General features: G+C 41.1%; 1 protein-coding gene and 1 non-coding gene across 3 annotated transcripts in view; one reads left to right on the plus strand and one right to left on the minus strand.

Annotated features, from left to right (window-relative positions):
* Positions 1 to 14,652, minus strand: part of DTD1 (D-aminoacyl-tRNA deacylase 1) — a 155,496-nt gene that overhangs the window by 138,244 nt on the left and 2,600 nt on the right. For both annotated transcript variants that reach the window (XM_039479668.2, XM_074406194.1), the window contains exons 2-3: positions 10,555 to 10,645; positions 7,826 to 8,061 (exon numbers count right to left, since the gene is read on the minus strand). In XM_039479668.2, coding sequence (XP_039335602.1) covers positions 7,826 to 8,061; positions 10,555 to 10,645 — 327 coding nt within the window. The remainder of the gene's footprint in view (positions 1 to 7,825; positions 8,062 to 10,554; positions 10,646 to 14,652) is intronic.
* On the plus strand, positions 1,586 to 1,706 carry LOC120368009 (U6atac minor spliceosomal RNA). The gene has a single exon (XR_005582240.1). It is a non-coding gene; the product is annotated as a U6atac minor spliceosomal RNA (small nuclear RNA).

Consider the following 14,652-nt stretch of genomic DNA (forward strand, 5'->3'; position numbering starts at 1 on the left):
CACTCTTACTCGGCACTGTATACCCGGAGCCTAGCACACTGGCAGATAAAGCGTCTTACTGATGGTTAAGTCACAAAACTGACTTGAATGGAACCAGTAACATCTCCCCCAACAGAAACAGGATTAAAATCCTCGATGAACATCACTGCTCAGAGAGGAAGGACACCCTGGTCTCAGGGCACACTGCTCCCCTTCCTAGGCCCAAATGAGGCCCAAAAACCCCACCGCTGATTTCCTTGATCGTGACGGAGAAGGCAGGAAAGTCCCAGTAGACTCGATGAATACAGAAAAATAACAGAAAAGGGCAAGGCACAGTGGCTCACACCTGTAATCCCAGCACTTTGGAAGGCAAAGATGGGCAGATCATTTGAGGTCAGGGGTTCCAGACCAGCCTGGCCAACTTGGTGAAACCCCGATCTCTGTTAAAAATAGAAAAATTAGCTGGGTGTGGTGGCAGTGCACCTATACTCCCAGCTACTCAGGAGGCTGAGGCAGGAGAATCGTTTGAACCCAGGAGGGGGAGATTGCAATGAGCCCAGGTTGTGCCACTGTACTCCATCCTGGGTGACAGAGCAAGACTCTGCCTCAGGAAAAAAAAAAAAAAAAAAAAAGAAAGAAAGAAAGATAACAGAAAAGGCCAATAAGCGCAGAAGACGTGACTTTCACAGTGAAGCAATGATGTCAGTGAAGCTCAGGTTCTAGAGAAAGCTGCTGGTTCAATTCCAGGCTCTGCCACTTACGTGCTATGTGACCTTCCATAGGTTACCCTGCTGCACCTTACCTACAGAATGGTGGTAAAACTCACACCTATCTCTTAGGATTGTTGTGAGGATTCAACGAGATAAAGAATGAAAGAGTATTTGTTTTGCACAGGGCCTGGAATATAACAAGCCCTCAACGGAGCTATTTTGGTATATTATTAACTAACAACAATAATAAATGTGTGAGGACCCAACCATATCCAGCATCCCCTCCACGGTTCCACTGTATACAGAACAAGTGAAAGAGCTTGGGGTTAGATCACCAGGCGAAGGGAATCAGGCCTGCTGTCGGCACATGCCCCACAGCAGGGACCATGCGGGAAGAGCTGCGGCAGGTGAGGAAATGTCCCTAACCACGTGGGTGCTGGCAGGATGTGAGGCACACAGAGAAGGAACAAAGGGGACAACAATCTTCTCTCTGTCACTAACAACAAATAAGAGAAACAAATCGAATATAAGTATAAAATAAATTTTCACTTACAGAAGGAGAGGGTAGTGAAAAAATGTTAAATCTAGACTTTACGTTTTAAAGTTGCTGAAGTGGTCTTAAAAATGCTAAAATAAAGAAAATGTATTTATCATTTCATTCAAATTCCTACATCCCTTAGGCTCACAGAGGCTTTTCATATTGAAGCTGGAAGCCAAATTCTCAAAATTAGCCAAAAGACAACAAATATATAATGCATGCTCTATGAATTTTGTTTCATTGGAGGTTATAAAAGAGATAAGGCCAAAAAAAAAAAAGTGACACACTGTTGATATATTGTAAGACTTCTGGAAGTCTAAAACATTTGGAAATAAATTTTGATTAAAACTGTCTGCATATGCTGTATGAAAGGAGACAAGGTTAGCCCTTGACAAGGATGGAAGGAGCCCTTGGGCCTGACAACACACATAAGGTTAGGGCATTGCCACCTACTTCGTGGCATCTAACCATGATTTTTGACTCTTATTAGGGGAATAAGAAAGTGAATTTATAGCCGGGCGCGGTGGCTCAAGCCTGTAATCCCGGCACTTTGGGAGGCCAAGGCGGGTGGATCACAAGGTCGAGAGATCGAGACCAACCTGGTCAACATGGTGAAACCCCGTCTGTACTAAAAATACAAAAAATTAGCTGGGCATGGTGGCGCGTGCCTATAATCCCAGCTACTCAGGAGGCTGAGGCAGGAGAATTGCCTGAACCCAGGAGGCAGAGGTTGTGGTGAACCGAGATCGCGCCATTGCACTCCAGCCTGGGTAACAAGAGCGAAACTCCGTCTCAAAAAAAAAAAAAAAAAAAAAAGAAAGTGAATTTATAACCAATATTAAAATTACTTTGCAGGCCAGGCGTGGTGGCTCACGCCTGTAATCTCAGCACTTTGGGAGGCCGAGGCGGGAGGATCACTTGAGGTCAGGAGTTCAAGACCAGCCTGGTGAAACCCTGTCTTAAAAAAAAAAAATTACTTTGCATTTATCAAAATAATTCTGTGATTTGTCTTTGACTATTTGCAGAATTGTAAGTTCTAGTGCTTTTTGTTTTGTTTTAAGACAGGGTCTCACTCTGTTGCCCAGGCTGCTGGAGTGCAACAGCACCATCTCAGCTCACTGCAGCCTCAATTTCCTGGGCTCAAGTGATCCTCTCACCTCAGCCTCCTGAATAGCTGGGACTAGAGGCACAAAACCTGCATGTGTTGCTAATTTTTTTTTTTTTTTTTTTGCATTTTCTAATAGAGATGGGGATTCATCATGTTGCCCAGGCTGGTCTTAAACTCCTGGGCTCAAGCAATCCACCTGTTTTAACCTCCCCAAGTGCTGGGATTACAGGCATGAGCCACCATGCGCAGCCATAAATTCTGGTTTTATAAGCCCAAGTCATTTTACATTTGCTTTTCCAAAATGCATTACATTGTAATTTTAAAATCCTTTAAAAAAAAAAAACTGTGTATAATTTATGTCAATTTTTCATCAAAATAATCAGATGTATTATATACCACGACCTTAAATTCTGATTCATTATAAAATTATATTCTTTATGATACATTGTCTCAAGCAATAATTACCTAGATAAAATGTACATTATTTCAAAGAGTATGACAGGTGTGGGAAGCTAAGGAGAGAGGATCACTTGAGCCCAGAAGTTCAAGCCTAACCTAGGCAACACAGCAAGACCCTCTCTCTCAAAAAGAAATAAATAAAAGGTGTTTTTAGGAATACAAACACCCAATAATAATAAACACTCCTCTTTTAAAATGTAGATGAAAGCAGTTTCACTTTCATTCAACCATTCCTTTACAACTATAAATGTTCACCCATTTAAAATGCCTTCACTTATGCTTTTCTGATATTCCTTGCTTTCATCAATGTTTCAAGGGACTTTAGAGTGTTCTAAAATGCATCTGAGATTACTCAGAAATGGAATGATTGCACAACCACCTGCAAGCAGAGAAGAACAATGCTGGCAGCATCTAATCCTTGTCTCAGCCAAGAAAAATAATTACTCAGAGGACTTGACTTAATTACTCATTCTGTGAAGAAACATGTTTGCAGCAAAGCCACTTTGGAGAATCCCAGTGACACAGGATAGGAAAAACCACCAGAGATATCCATGACCAGACTTATAAATGGAGTTCTAAATTTGGTTATTTCCTGGAAAGGCAAATCTATTCCACTCTATCAGAACCCAAGTAAGAATGGGATTTGAATTAAGGTGGGAATGTCTTGTTCATCTAAAATCCATGTATTCTTATAGCAAATGGACATTTTTCACAAGTAGGAAGAGAATTAAAATAAAAGCAAATGCCAAAGAGGAGTAGGAGTATCACCCATCTAAACATGAGCACATTGAATGAGCTGACAAGCCTCGATGTGGGCTCTCCTACAGAGCTTCAAGAAATTTTCATAAATTTTATTAATTAAGGTTGAAAATTGGCCTAATTTTAAAAATCTGGGTTTCCTTAATCCAGAGAAAGAAAGTTAAAGCATTGGAAATACTACAGAGTTAATCAGGCTGGCCTTGGTGGCTCACGCCTATAATCCCAGCACTTTGGTTGGCCAAGTCAGGTGGATTGCTTGAGCCCAGGAGTTCAATCAGACTTAGCAACATAGCGAAACCCCATTTTAATATGTCATCAAATGCTTTTTCTGTGTTTATGGATGTGATGATATGATTTTTCTTCTTTAGCTTGATTTATCAATTGATTTTTAAGTTGAACCAGGTTTGCATACCTGGGATAAATCCCACGTGATCATGGTGGATAATTCTTTTTATATATTGTTGGATTCAATTTGCTTTTTTGTTGAGGATTTTGCATCTGTCTTAATGAGAGGTATTGAACTGTTGCTCAGGCTGGAGTGCAGTGGTACATCGCAGCTCTGCAACCTCCGCCTTCCAGGTTCAAGTGATTCTCACACCTCAGCCTCCTGAGTAGCTGAGATCCAGGTGTGTGCTACCACACCTGACTAATTTTTGTATTTATAGTAGAGACAGGGTTTCACCATGTTGGCCAGGTTGGTCTTGAATTCCTGACTTCAAGTAATCTACCCACCTTGGCCCCAAAGTGCTGGGATTACAGGCATGAGCTACTGCGTCCAGCTCTTGTAATTTATTTATCTGGTTTTGGTATTAGGGTAGATTCTGGCCTCATAGAATGAGTTAGGAAGTACCCCCTCTGCTTCTATCTTCTGAAAGGGATAGTTTGTAGAGAACTGGTATAACTTATTCCTTAAATGCTTGACAGAATTCACCAATAAACCCATGAACCCATTTGGGCCTGGTGCTTTCTTTTTGAAAGGTTATTAAATATCGATTCAATTTCCTCAATGGATAAAAGTTTATTCAGATTGTCTATTTCTTTCTTTTTTTTTTTTTTTTTTTGAGATGGAGTCTCGCTCTGTCACTCAGAGTGGAGTGCAGAGGCGCCGTATAGGCTCTAATATACCAGCGTTCACTCTAATATTCTGTGGGTTTGGGCAAATTTATAATGACATATGTCTACCATTACAGTATCATACAGAGAATTTTTAGTGCCCTAAAAATCCTCTGTGCTCTGGCTATTTATCCCTCTCTCCTCCCTAACTCCTGGAAACCACTGATCTTTTTACTGCCTCCATAGTTTTTTCAGAATGTCATGTAGTTGGAATAATATAGTATGTAATATTTTCTGACTGGCTTCTTTGACTTAGTAGTATGCATTTAAAGTTCCTCTTTTTAATGGCTCATTTTGTATTAGCACTGAATAAGTTCTATTGTCTGGAGGTATCACAGTTTGTTGAATTTTTTCTTTTTTTTTCTTTTCATTTTTTATTTAAAATTCTTTTTTCTCCCCTACGCCACCCCCCCAGTTTATTTATTCACTTAAGGATATCCTGATTGCTTCCAAGTTTAGGCAGTTATGAATAAAGCTGCCATAAACATCTGTGTTCTTTTATTTTTTATTTATTTTACTTTATTTTTTTAGATGGAGTCTCACTCTGTTGCCCAGGTTGGAATGCAGTGGCATGATCCTGGCTCACTGCAACCTCTGCCTCCCAGGTTTAAGCAATTCTCCTGCATCAGCCTTCTGAGTAGCTGGGTTTACAGGTGCGTGCCACCACACCCGGCTAATTTTTGTATTTGTCATAGAGATGGGATTTCGCCATGTTGGCCAGGCTGGCCTCAAACTCCTGACCTCAGGTAATCCACCCACCTCAGTCTCCCAAAGTGCTAGGATTACAGGTGTGAGCCACCACGCCCAGACAAACATCTGCGTTTATAGCAGGTTTTGTATGTATATAAGTTTTCAGCTCTTTTGTACAAATACCAAGAAGTGTAATTACTAGACTTAATAAGAGTATGTTTAGTTTGGCAAGAAGCTGAAAAAGTAATTGTGGAAAATTAAATTAAAAAAGAAAAAAAAACGAAGCTGCCAAACTGTCTTGCAAAGTGGCTGGATCATTATTTTGCATTCCCACCAGCAATGAATAAGAGTTCCTATTGCTCCCTGCTCTCGCTAATATTTGGTGTTGTCATTGTTTTGGATTTTGGCCATTCTAATAGGTATGTAGTGATATCTCATTTTAATTTGCATTTCCCTGATGACATATGATATGGAACATCTTCTCATGTGCTTATATGCTATCTGTAGATCATCTTTGGTGAGGTATCTGTTAAGGTCTTTGGCCCATTTTTTAAAAATGGATTGTTTTCTTACTGTGTTTTTTTATTTGTTTGCTTATTTGTGGTGGAGTCTTGCTGTTGCCCATGCTGGAGTACAGTGGCACAATCTCAACTCACTGCAACCTTCACCTCCCAGGTTCAAGCGGTTGTCCTGCCTCAGCCTCCTGAGTAGCTGGGACTACAGGCGTATGCCACCACGCCCACCTAGTTTTTAGCAGAAACAGGGTTTCACCGTGTTAGCCATGATGTTCTCAATCTCCTAACCCCATGGTCCACCTACCTCGGCCTCTCAAAGTTCTGGGATTACAGGCATGAGCCACCGCTCCCAATCCCTTCTTACTGTGTTTCAATAGTTCTTTTTATATTTTGGATACTAGTCCTTTATCAAATATGTCTTTTGCAAATATTTATGTTTTATGAAATATGTCTTCTGTGAATATTCAATTTGCAAATATTTGTCCTTTATAGGATATGTCTTTTTTAAATATTTTTTCTCAATCTGTGGCTTGTCTTTTCATTCTCTTCACAGTGTCTTTCATGGAGGAAAAAAATTTTAATTTTAACATAGCTCAGCTTATCAATTCTTATTTTCATAGATTATCCCTTTGGTATTGTATCTAAAAGTCATCATCCCACCCAGCATAATCTAGATTGTTTTCCTTTTATCTTCTAGGAGTTTTATAGGTTTGCATTTTACATTTAGGCCTATGATTCATTTCAGATAATTTTTGTGAAGGGTCTGTGGTCTTTGTCTAGATGTACTTTTTGTACGTAGATATCCAGTTGTTCCAGCATCATTTGTTGAAAAGACCCCTTGCTCCATTGTAGTGCCTTTGCTCCTTTGTCAAAGATCGATTCATTTTATTTATCGGGGTCAAATTCTGGCCTCTCTGTTCTGTTCCATTGGTCTATTTCTCTCTTCTTTCATCAATACCACACTGTCTTATTTATCGTAGCTTTATTATAAGTATTGAAGTCATATAGTGTCAGCCCTCTAACTTTGTTCTCTTTTAATATTCTGTTGACCATTCTGGGTCTTTTGCCTCCCCGTATAAACTTTAGAATCAGCTTGTTGTTATCTGCAAAATAACTTGCTGGATTTAGACTGGGATTGCACTGAGTCTATAGATCAAATTGGGAAGAACTGACACCTTGACTATATTGAATCTCCCTGTCTATAAACATGGAATGTCTCTCCATTTTCTAGTATAAGCAGTGAACTGTGGGTGATAATGATGTGCCATGAACAGCTGCTATAATCCAACAATGAACTTCGGTTCATCAGTTGTAACAAATGCACCACTCTAGTGGGGGATGTTGATAATGAGGAAGGCTATGCATGTGGGGGCAGGGATATATGGAATAGCTCTGTACCTTCCTCTCAATTTTACTGTGAACTTAAAACTGTTTTAATCAAATAAAGCCTTTATTTAGAAAAAAAGAGAATATAAACTATTTCATTATTGTTTATACCGATTATATAGTAAAATCATATTTTAAATATATTTTGTTAAATAAAATACATTTTTAAAATAAATTTTGCCTATTTCTTTTTACTTTTTTAAATATGGCTACTAGAACTTAAAATGACATATTTGGTTCACATTTGGGGCTTGCACTATACTTCTATTGGACAGAGCTAAGCTAAACAATCAAAGAAACATCACTGTATTAGCCACACCTCTGGGTTCCCAAACAGTTTCAAAATGTGAACAGAAGAAGGGAGGAGGGCAAATGCCAGCAGGAGCATTCTGAGGACATGTGTTAAGTACAACACCAGCAATAGTAGCAGCTATTTTGTGGTTCTAAGTAAGTAATAAGCACAAACAATGACTTTCCAGGAAAGGAGATGCTACAATTGCAGGCTCTCTTTTCCCTCTGTCCAGGAGTGTCCCAGACACTCCTTCCTGGATGTGGCTCTCCTGCTTACCTTTGATAAGCTCCGGCCTGTATGTCTTACGCAGCTGCTCCAAGAAGCTGTTGTAGAAGCCCTCTGCCTGCTCCGTGGGCATTGCCAGGTGGAAGTCGGGCTTGTTCCCCTTCAGGACACACTGCAGGGTAAACTGGCTGACACACAGAACCTCGTACTGTTTGTCCATCACACTCTTCGACCAGTGCTTCCCGCTCTCATCCTCAAACACACGCAGGTTTAAAATCTTTCTGACCCTAGAGGGAAAATGAGCGATGAGAGCTACCTGAGAGATCACAAGCCCCCTGACACACTCCATACCCCCGAAATGTCACCAGCTTCCAGCCAAATAAGGACATGACAATGACTCTAACCTGACAGAAAGCATGACCTCAGGCAAGTCACTTATCCACCCTGGGCTTCATGTCCTCAACTGCAATATGGAATAGCAACAGTCCTATCTCACAGGGTTGTTTTGAGATTGCCTTCTTTTTTGCCAGTCTCTCCAGTTCACAGCAGCTACTGGTGGGAGTTAGGGCTAAGGCAACAACCACCTATTCTCTGCTCCTTTAGGTCAGGGATATGTGAAAACATGGGTCCAATTCTAATTTTTCATGGACTAACTCGTCACATGAGGATAAATGACATCTATTTTTACACCCCTTCTTGGAGCTACTCAAAATAAACAATTTGGCTGAGCGGGGTGGCTCATGCCTGTAATTCCAACACTTTCAGAGGCCGAGCCAGGTGGATCACCTGAGGTCAAGAGTTTGAGACCAGTCCGGCCAACATAGAGAAACCCCATCTCTACTAAATATACAAAAGTTAGCCTGGTGTGGTGGTAGGTGCCTATAATCCTAGCTACTCAGGAAGCTTAGCCATAAGAATCGCTAAAACCAGAGAGGCAGAGGTTACTGAGATCATGCCACTGGACTCCAGCCTGGGTGACAGAGTGAGACTCTGTCTCAAAAAGAAAAAAAAAAAAGAACAATTCAGCAAATACACTGAGAGAAAAATCATGGTTATTGCAAATATGCAAAAAGACCTGGAGAAAGACACCTTGACAACCATGTCACATGCTCCTTAAGCCCCAAAGGGGCTTTCCCTATACATGTGAATGAAGGATAGTCACCATGGCAAGAAAGTAGACCTGGTGACATCTATAGGGTTAGATTTGACAAGCACAGCAGAGAACAACCAGCGTGAAAGCCGAAATCTCACCATTTTAGAGTCAACCTTCTGGATGATGTTGAAGTCAATGACAGTTTCAAAGACTCTGCAAATACTACTAATTCACTGACTCTTAATATGGGCATCTTCAGGAGCAGGTGCTACTCATTACCCCCTCTCCACAGCCAAGATTTGTCTTATTTTGAGTCACATCCCTTAAGCACCAGGCTAAGTACCAGCTCTGTAGTATGTCAGAGCCATAAAGACATTCAAACCCATAGCCTGTTTTTAGCCATTACACTATTCTACTGCTTCTTTGAGTATCCAGGGGATAGCTACTAAAATATTACCATCACTGAAGTAGTATTGAATGATAGTTATTCATCATCAACACCTTAGCAGGAATTCAGTTTCAAGTCTGATTTTCAATCTAATACAAAAGAGACAGTTGGGCAGGGTTATACCCAGGCTCTGAGCACCAAGGGATGGAATAAATGGATCCAGCAACTAAAGAAAATGTGCTCCATGGTGCTGGAGGGGAAGGGGCACACAAAGGGTGCATTCTGATTTTATGTCTGGAATGAATGGGAGCCGTAAAGTGAACAATCATTAAGCAGGATTTTAGGGCCACATTTCATCTGAGTTGCCTTGACTAAGACACCTAAAACTTTCTACAGTGGAGTTTGCCCATCTGTAAACCAGAGAGCCAGGCAGACAGCAGCAATGGCAACCCCTGCTCCTCAACTGCCACCACCACCTTAGTAAAAAGATCATTGGCTTCAAAGTCTGGGAGCCCAGACTCTAACTGGGGTTCAGGCTTTTTGTAAGTGTGTGCATGATCTGGGGCAAGGAATTTAACCTCTCTGAGTTCTAGATCCTTTTGTGCACAGTGAGCTAGCAGTATTCTAAAAATGCATAGTGCCCAGATAACACTGCCCAATTGAAAAAAGAGAAACCAAACGTAAGAAAAGAGGCTTCGTGCCGGGCGCGGTGGCTCAAGCCTGTAATCCCAGCACTTTGGGAGGCCGAGGCGGGTGGATCACGAGGTCGAGAGATCGAGACCATCCTGGTCAACATGGTGAAACCCCGTCTCTACTAAAAGTGCAAAAAATTAGCTGGGCATGGTGGCACGTGCCTGTAATCCCAGCTACTCAGGAGGTTGAGGCAGGAGAATTGCCTGAGCCCAGGAGGCGGAGGTTGCAGTGAGCCGAGATCGCGCCATTGCACTCCAGCCTGGGTAACAAGGGTGAAACTCCGTCTCAAAAAAAAAAAAAAAGAAAGAAAAGAGGCTTCGTTTTTGCATTAAAAGAACAAAGAAAGGCACGATCTGAGGCCATAGCAGCATATGGACAGAGGATAGGCGGTGCTCCTGCTCCAAGGCTGACTTAACGGTGAGGTCTCCCAGATCACTCTTCCTCGGTCTCCTCCTCTGGAACACGGAGACAGCCATACTACATCCAGTGGGACAATGGCTAAAAGTGACAGGGGCTCACTTCACAGGCACCTAATACTGTGGAAGTTCCCAGCATAACCACCACCACATAGCCCACTCAAATAGCAATGACAGAAATGCATCTTACATGTGCTCCAGTTCCTTCTGTGTATCCTCCAGGGAAATACCCAGCAATACACATATGCCCCTTCCAATGGCACTAATCTGCTCTCCTCCAACTAGAAAGGAACAAAAAGGGAGAGAAGAACTCAGAACCAAACAAGGGCATGAAGCACTTTTAAGTAACCAAAGGAGTGTTTTAAACATCATACATTATATATAGTCAGTATGTAGTCAGAAATGAAAAGTTACATAAATGCAGTGAGATGATAATAATTCCCATCCATTCTGATTTTATCTTGGGAATGAATGGGAGCTATAAAGTGAACAACCATTAAGCAGGATCTTAGGGCCATATTTCATCTATGTTACCCTGAGACACACACCCAAAACTTTCTATGGTCAAGTTTGCCCATCTGTAAAAACAGAACTGCGTTTTCCTCCCCCAGAGAAGCCAGCTCACCTATATTAGAAAGGAGATTCCTGCTTTTTGTGGAAAATCAGCAAATATGGTAACACAGTATATAGGAAGCACAAAGTGGAAAATGTTTATGTCATAAAAACAAATGATTTTCCTACCTACCATGAAGACAAATACATAATACATAAAAATCACAATTTATGTGTTAAGCTTCAACTCATCAAACTGCTAGTATTTCCCACTTTAGTTCTGTGGTTACATTCTAACCTGATGATCTCCAAATCTTTTTCAATCATGCACCTTGTCCATTAAAAAAAAAAAAAAAAAAGTCTCTAAGCACACACTCCTAATGTTTGCGTATGTATTTATAACCAATGTATGCCCTACTACCTTTAGACAGTATCTCAAATGGTAGCAAGAAGCATCATAACGGGCCAGGCATGGTGGCTTATGCCTGTAACCCCAGCACTTTGGGAGGCTAAGGCAGGCAATCACATGTAGTCAGGAGTTTGAGACCAGCCTGGCCAACATGGCAAAATCCCATCTCTACTAAAAATATAAAAATTAGCCAGGCATAGTGGCAGGCACCTGTAATCCCAGTTACCCAGGAGGCTGAGGCAGGAGAATTGCTTGAACCCAGGAGGTGGAGGTTGTAGTAAGCCAAGATCGTACCACCATACTCCAGCCTCAGTGACAACAGTGACTCTCCATCTCAAAAAAAAAAAAAAAAAAAGATCCAGCATTATGATAGAGAATCCCTATTTTTTCTTACTCGTTTTTCTTTTAAGAGGCAGGATCTCTCCATGTTGTCCAAGCTGGAGTGCAGTGGCTATTCACAGGGGCAATCCCACTACTAATCAGCATAGGAGTTCTAACCTGCTCTATGTCCAACCTAGGCTGGCCCATCCCTCCTGGTGGTCCTCTGGTCCTGGGAACTCACTCCACTGATGCAGAACTTTGGTATGACAGCAAGTCAGCACAGTGCACTACAGCCCAGAATCCCTGGGCACAAGAAATCCTCCTGGCCTTCGCTACCAGAGTAGCTGGGACTATGGATGCACACCATCGTACCCAACTAAATCAGTATTTCAAGTGGGGCTCTTGATAATTTTCTACTATTTTTTTTTTGGCCAATCATTTGCCAATCTTATTGGATTATGTTGTTTTACTGCCTCATCTTGTACTGACCCAATGTTCTAATCAGGAATAGAAGGGTCAACTCACCCATTTTCTTGGTGTTTGCTTGCTTCTGCCGGATAATAGCTATAAATATAACACCATAACATAGACTATGCCATGTTGCAATATACTGCTAGTTAAAGAAGGGATGAGAAACTTCCCTCTTTCTTCAGTTATAATGACAAGGGACCACCTGGTATTCAGTCCGCAGGGGAGCACATCAATCCACTCCTGAAATATCAGTAATGCTTAATTTCTCTTACTTTTAAGCTAAAAAATTTTTAATATTTTCTTCTGCTCTGCTTTTCTTATAATAACTATATGTGTGTGACTTACTGTCCTTTGAGCTACTGCCTCAAAGGCTGAAACAGAAATAATCTATCCTGACATAAGCAGTAAATAATTGGGGTTGGTCTGCTCATTTGCATTGCTTTAGAAAAAGCCTTTGGCTTTATTTGTTCTTTGAATATATCAACATTACTTTTTACAATGCTGATATACTTTCTAAATTTTTCCCAAAGTATGTTTTAAAAAATAAAGGTCATGAAGTTATATCTATCATTAAAGTAAGGACTATACATTTTAGAAAATATGAGAAACAAGAAAAAAAGAACACTCAAAGGTAAGCACTTTAATATTTTAATGATATCCTTTGAATATTTTCTCTATTCATATATTTTAATTCCTATTTGTTTTCAACTATTATAATAATGTTGCCTATAAATTTTTGTAATAATATTGCATAAGAATTTTTTCATGTCATAACCTTTTCCTAAACACCTCTGAATAGATTCATCTGATCTAGCAGACAAATTGACCATCCCATTTTGCTGAATATATGGCTTGTTTCAAAATTTTCACTTCAATAAATAATGTAGTGAAAGACTTTGTGCCCTAAGGCCTTTTGTACAACTAGGATTATCTGCTTAGAGTAGATTCTCAAAAGTAGAAACACTATCAAAGAATTTTGACAGTTTTATAATTATCTTTTTTCTTTCTTTTTTTTTTTGAGATGGAGTTTCACTCTTGTTACCCAGGCTGGGGTGCAATGGCGTGATCTCGGCTCACTGCAACCTCCGCCTCCTGGGTTCAGGCAACTCTCCTGCCTCAACCTCCTGAATAGCTGGGATTACAGGCACGCGCCACCACGCCCAGCTAATTTTTTGTATTTTTAGTAGAGACGGGGTTTCACCATGTTGACCAGGATGGTCTCGATGTCTTGACCTCGTGATCCACCCACCTCAGCCTCCCAAAGTGCTGGGATTACAGGCTTGAGCCACCGCGCCCGGTGTTTTATAATTATCTTAACATGAAACAAATTACGGCCCAAAGACTATATATGACACTGAGACTGGTGTCTTATTTTGGAGCAGTTTTGCTCCTCCTCCAGGGAAAAATGGAAGGACAAGGAGGTTCAAAGGGATCTTTTATTATAAACAAATGGATCACCAAGGGAAAAAAATCTGAGACTCACCACTTTAAACAAAAGATCACAGGGCTGGAAAAGATCTGAGATGTTTAGTCAATTTCTCCACCTACTAGTGGCATCAGCCCTGAGATTTCTTCAAGAATTCACAACCTCTTAAGTTAACCTATTTAAACCCAAACATTTTAGATCCTCTTCCAACACTGTTTACAGACATCAGATTTTAGCTGCTGACATGGAGTGATGGGACATGGGGGTTACTGCACTATTCCATCTGTTAATATGTTTGAAATGTGCCATAATAAACTTAAAAATTATCTTATCGGCCGGGCACGGTGGCTCAAGCCTATAATCCCAGCACTTTGGGAGGCCGAGGCAGGTGCATCACAAGGTCAAGAGATCAAGACCATCCTGGTCAACATGGTGAAACCCCGTCTCTACTAAAAATACAAAAAATTAGCTGGGCATGGTGGCGCGTGCCTGTAATCCCAGCTACTTAGGAGGCTGAGGCCGGAGAATTGCCTGAACCCAGGAGGCGGAGGTTGCGGTGAGCCGAGATCGCACCATTGCACTCCAGCCTGGGTAACAAGAGGGAAACTCTGTCTCAAAAAGAAAAAAAAAAAAAAATTAGATTATCAATTATCACAATACCCAACCTAAGGCATCAAAATGTGTTTGATCAAGCTGGGTGCAGTGGCTCACACCTGTAATCCCAGAACTTTGGGAAGCTGAGGCAGGCAGATCACTTGAGGCCAGGAGTTTGAGACCAGCCTAGTCAAAATGGCAAAACGCTGTCTCCACTACAAATACAAAAAAAAAAAAAAAAACAGGCACAGCGGTGTGAGCCTGTAAGCCCAGCTACTCAGGATGCCGAGGCATGAGGATCACTTGAACCCAGGAGGCAGAGGCTGCAGTGAGCCGAGAGAGTGCCACTGTACTCCAGCCTGGGCAACAGAGTGAGGCTCTGTCTCAAAACAAAAACAAAACCAATTAGCCAATTGGAGAAATCTGATGGACTAGGCATCAAATGATATTAAAGGCTTACTATATAAAAAAAAAAGTGTTTGACCAATCACATAAATTGAATCTACCACAAAGTA

Source organism: Saimiri boliviensis, chromosome 9, assembly GCF_048565385.1.
Source record: "Saimiri boliviensis isolate mSaiBol1 chromosome 9, mSaiBol1.pri, whole genome shotgun sequence".
NCBI classification, from domain to species: domain Eukaryota; kingdom Metazoa; phylum Chordata; class Mammalia; order Primates; family Cebidae; genus Saimiri; species Saimiri boliviensis.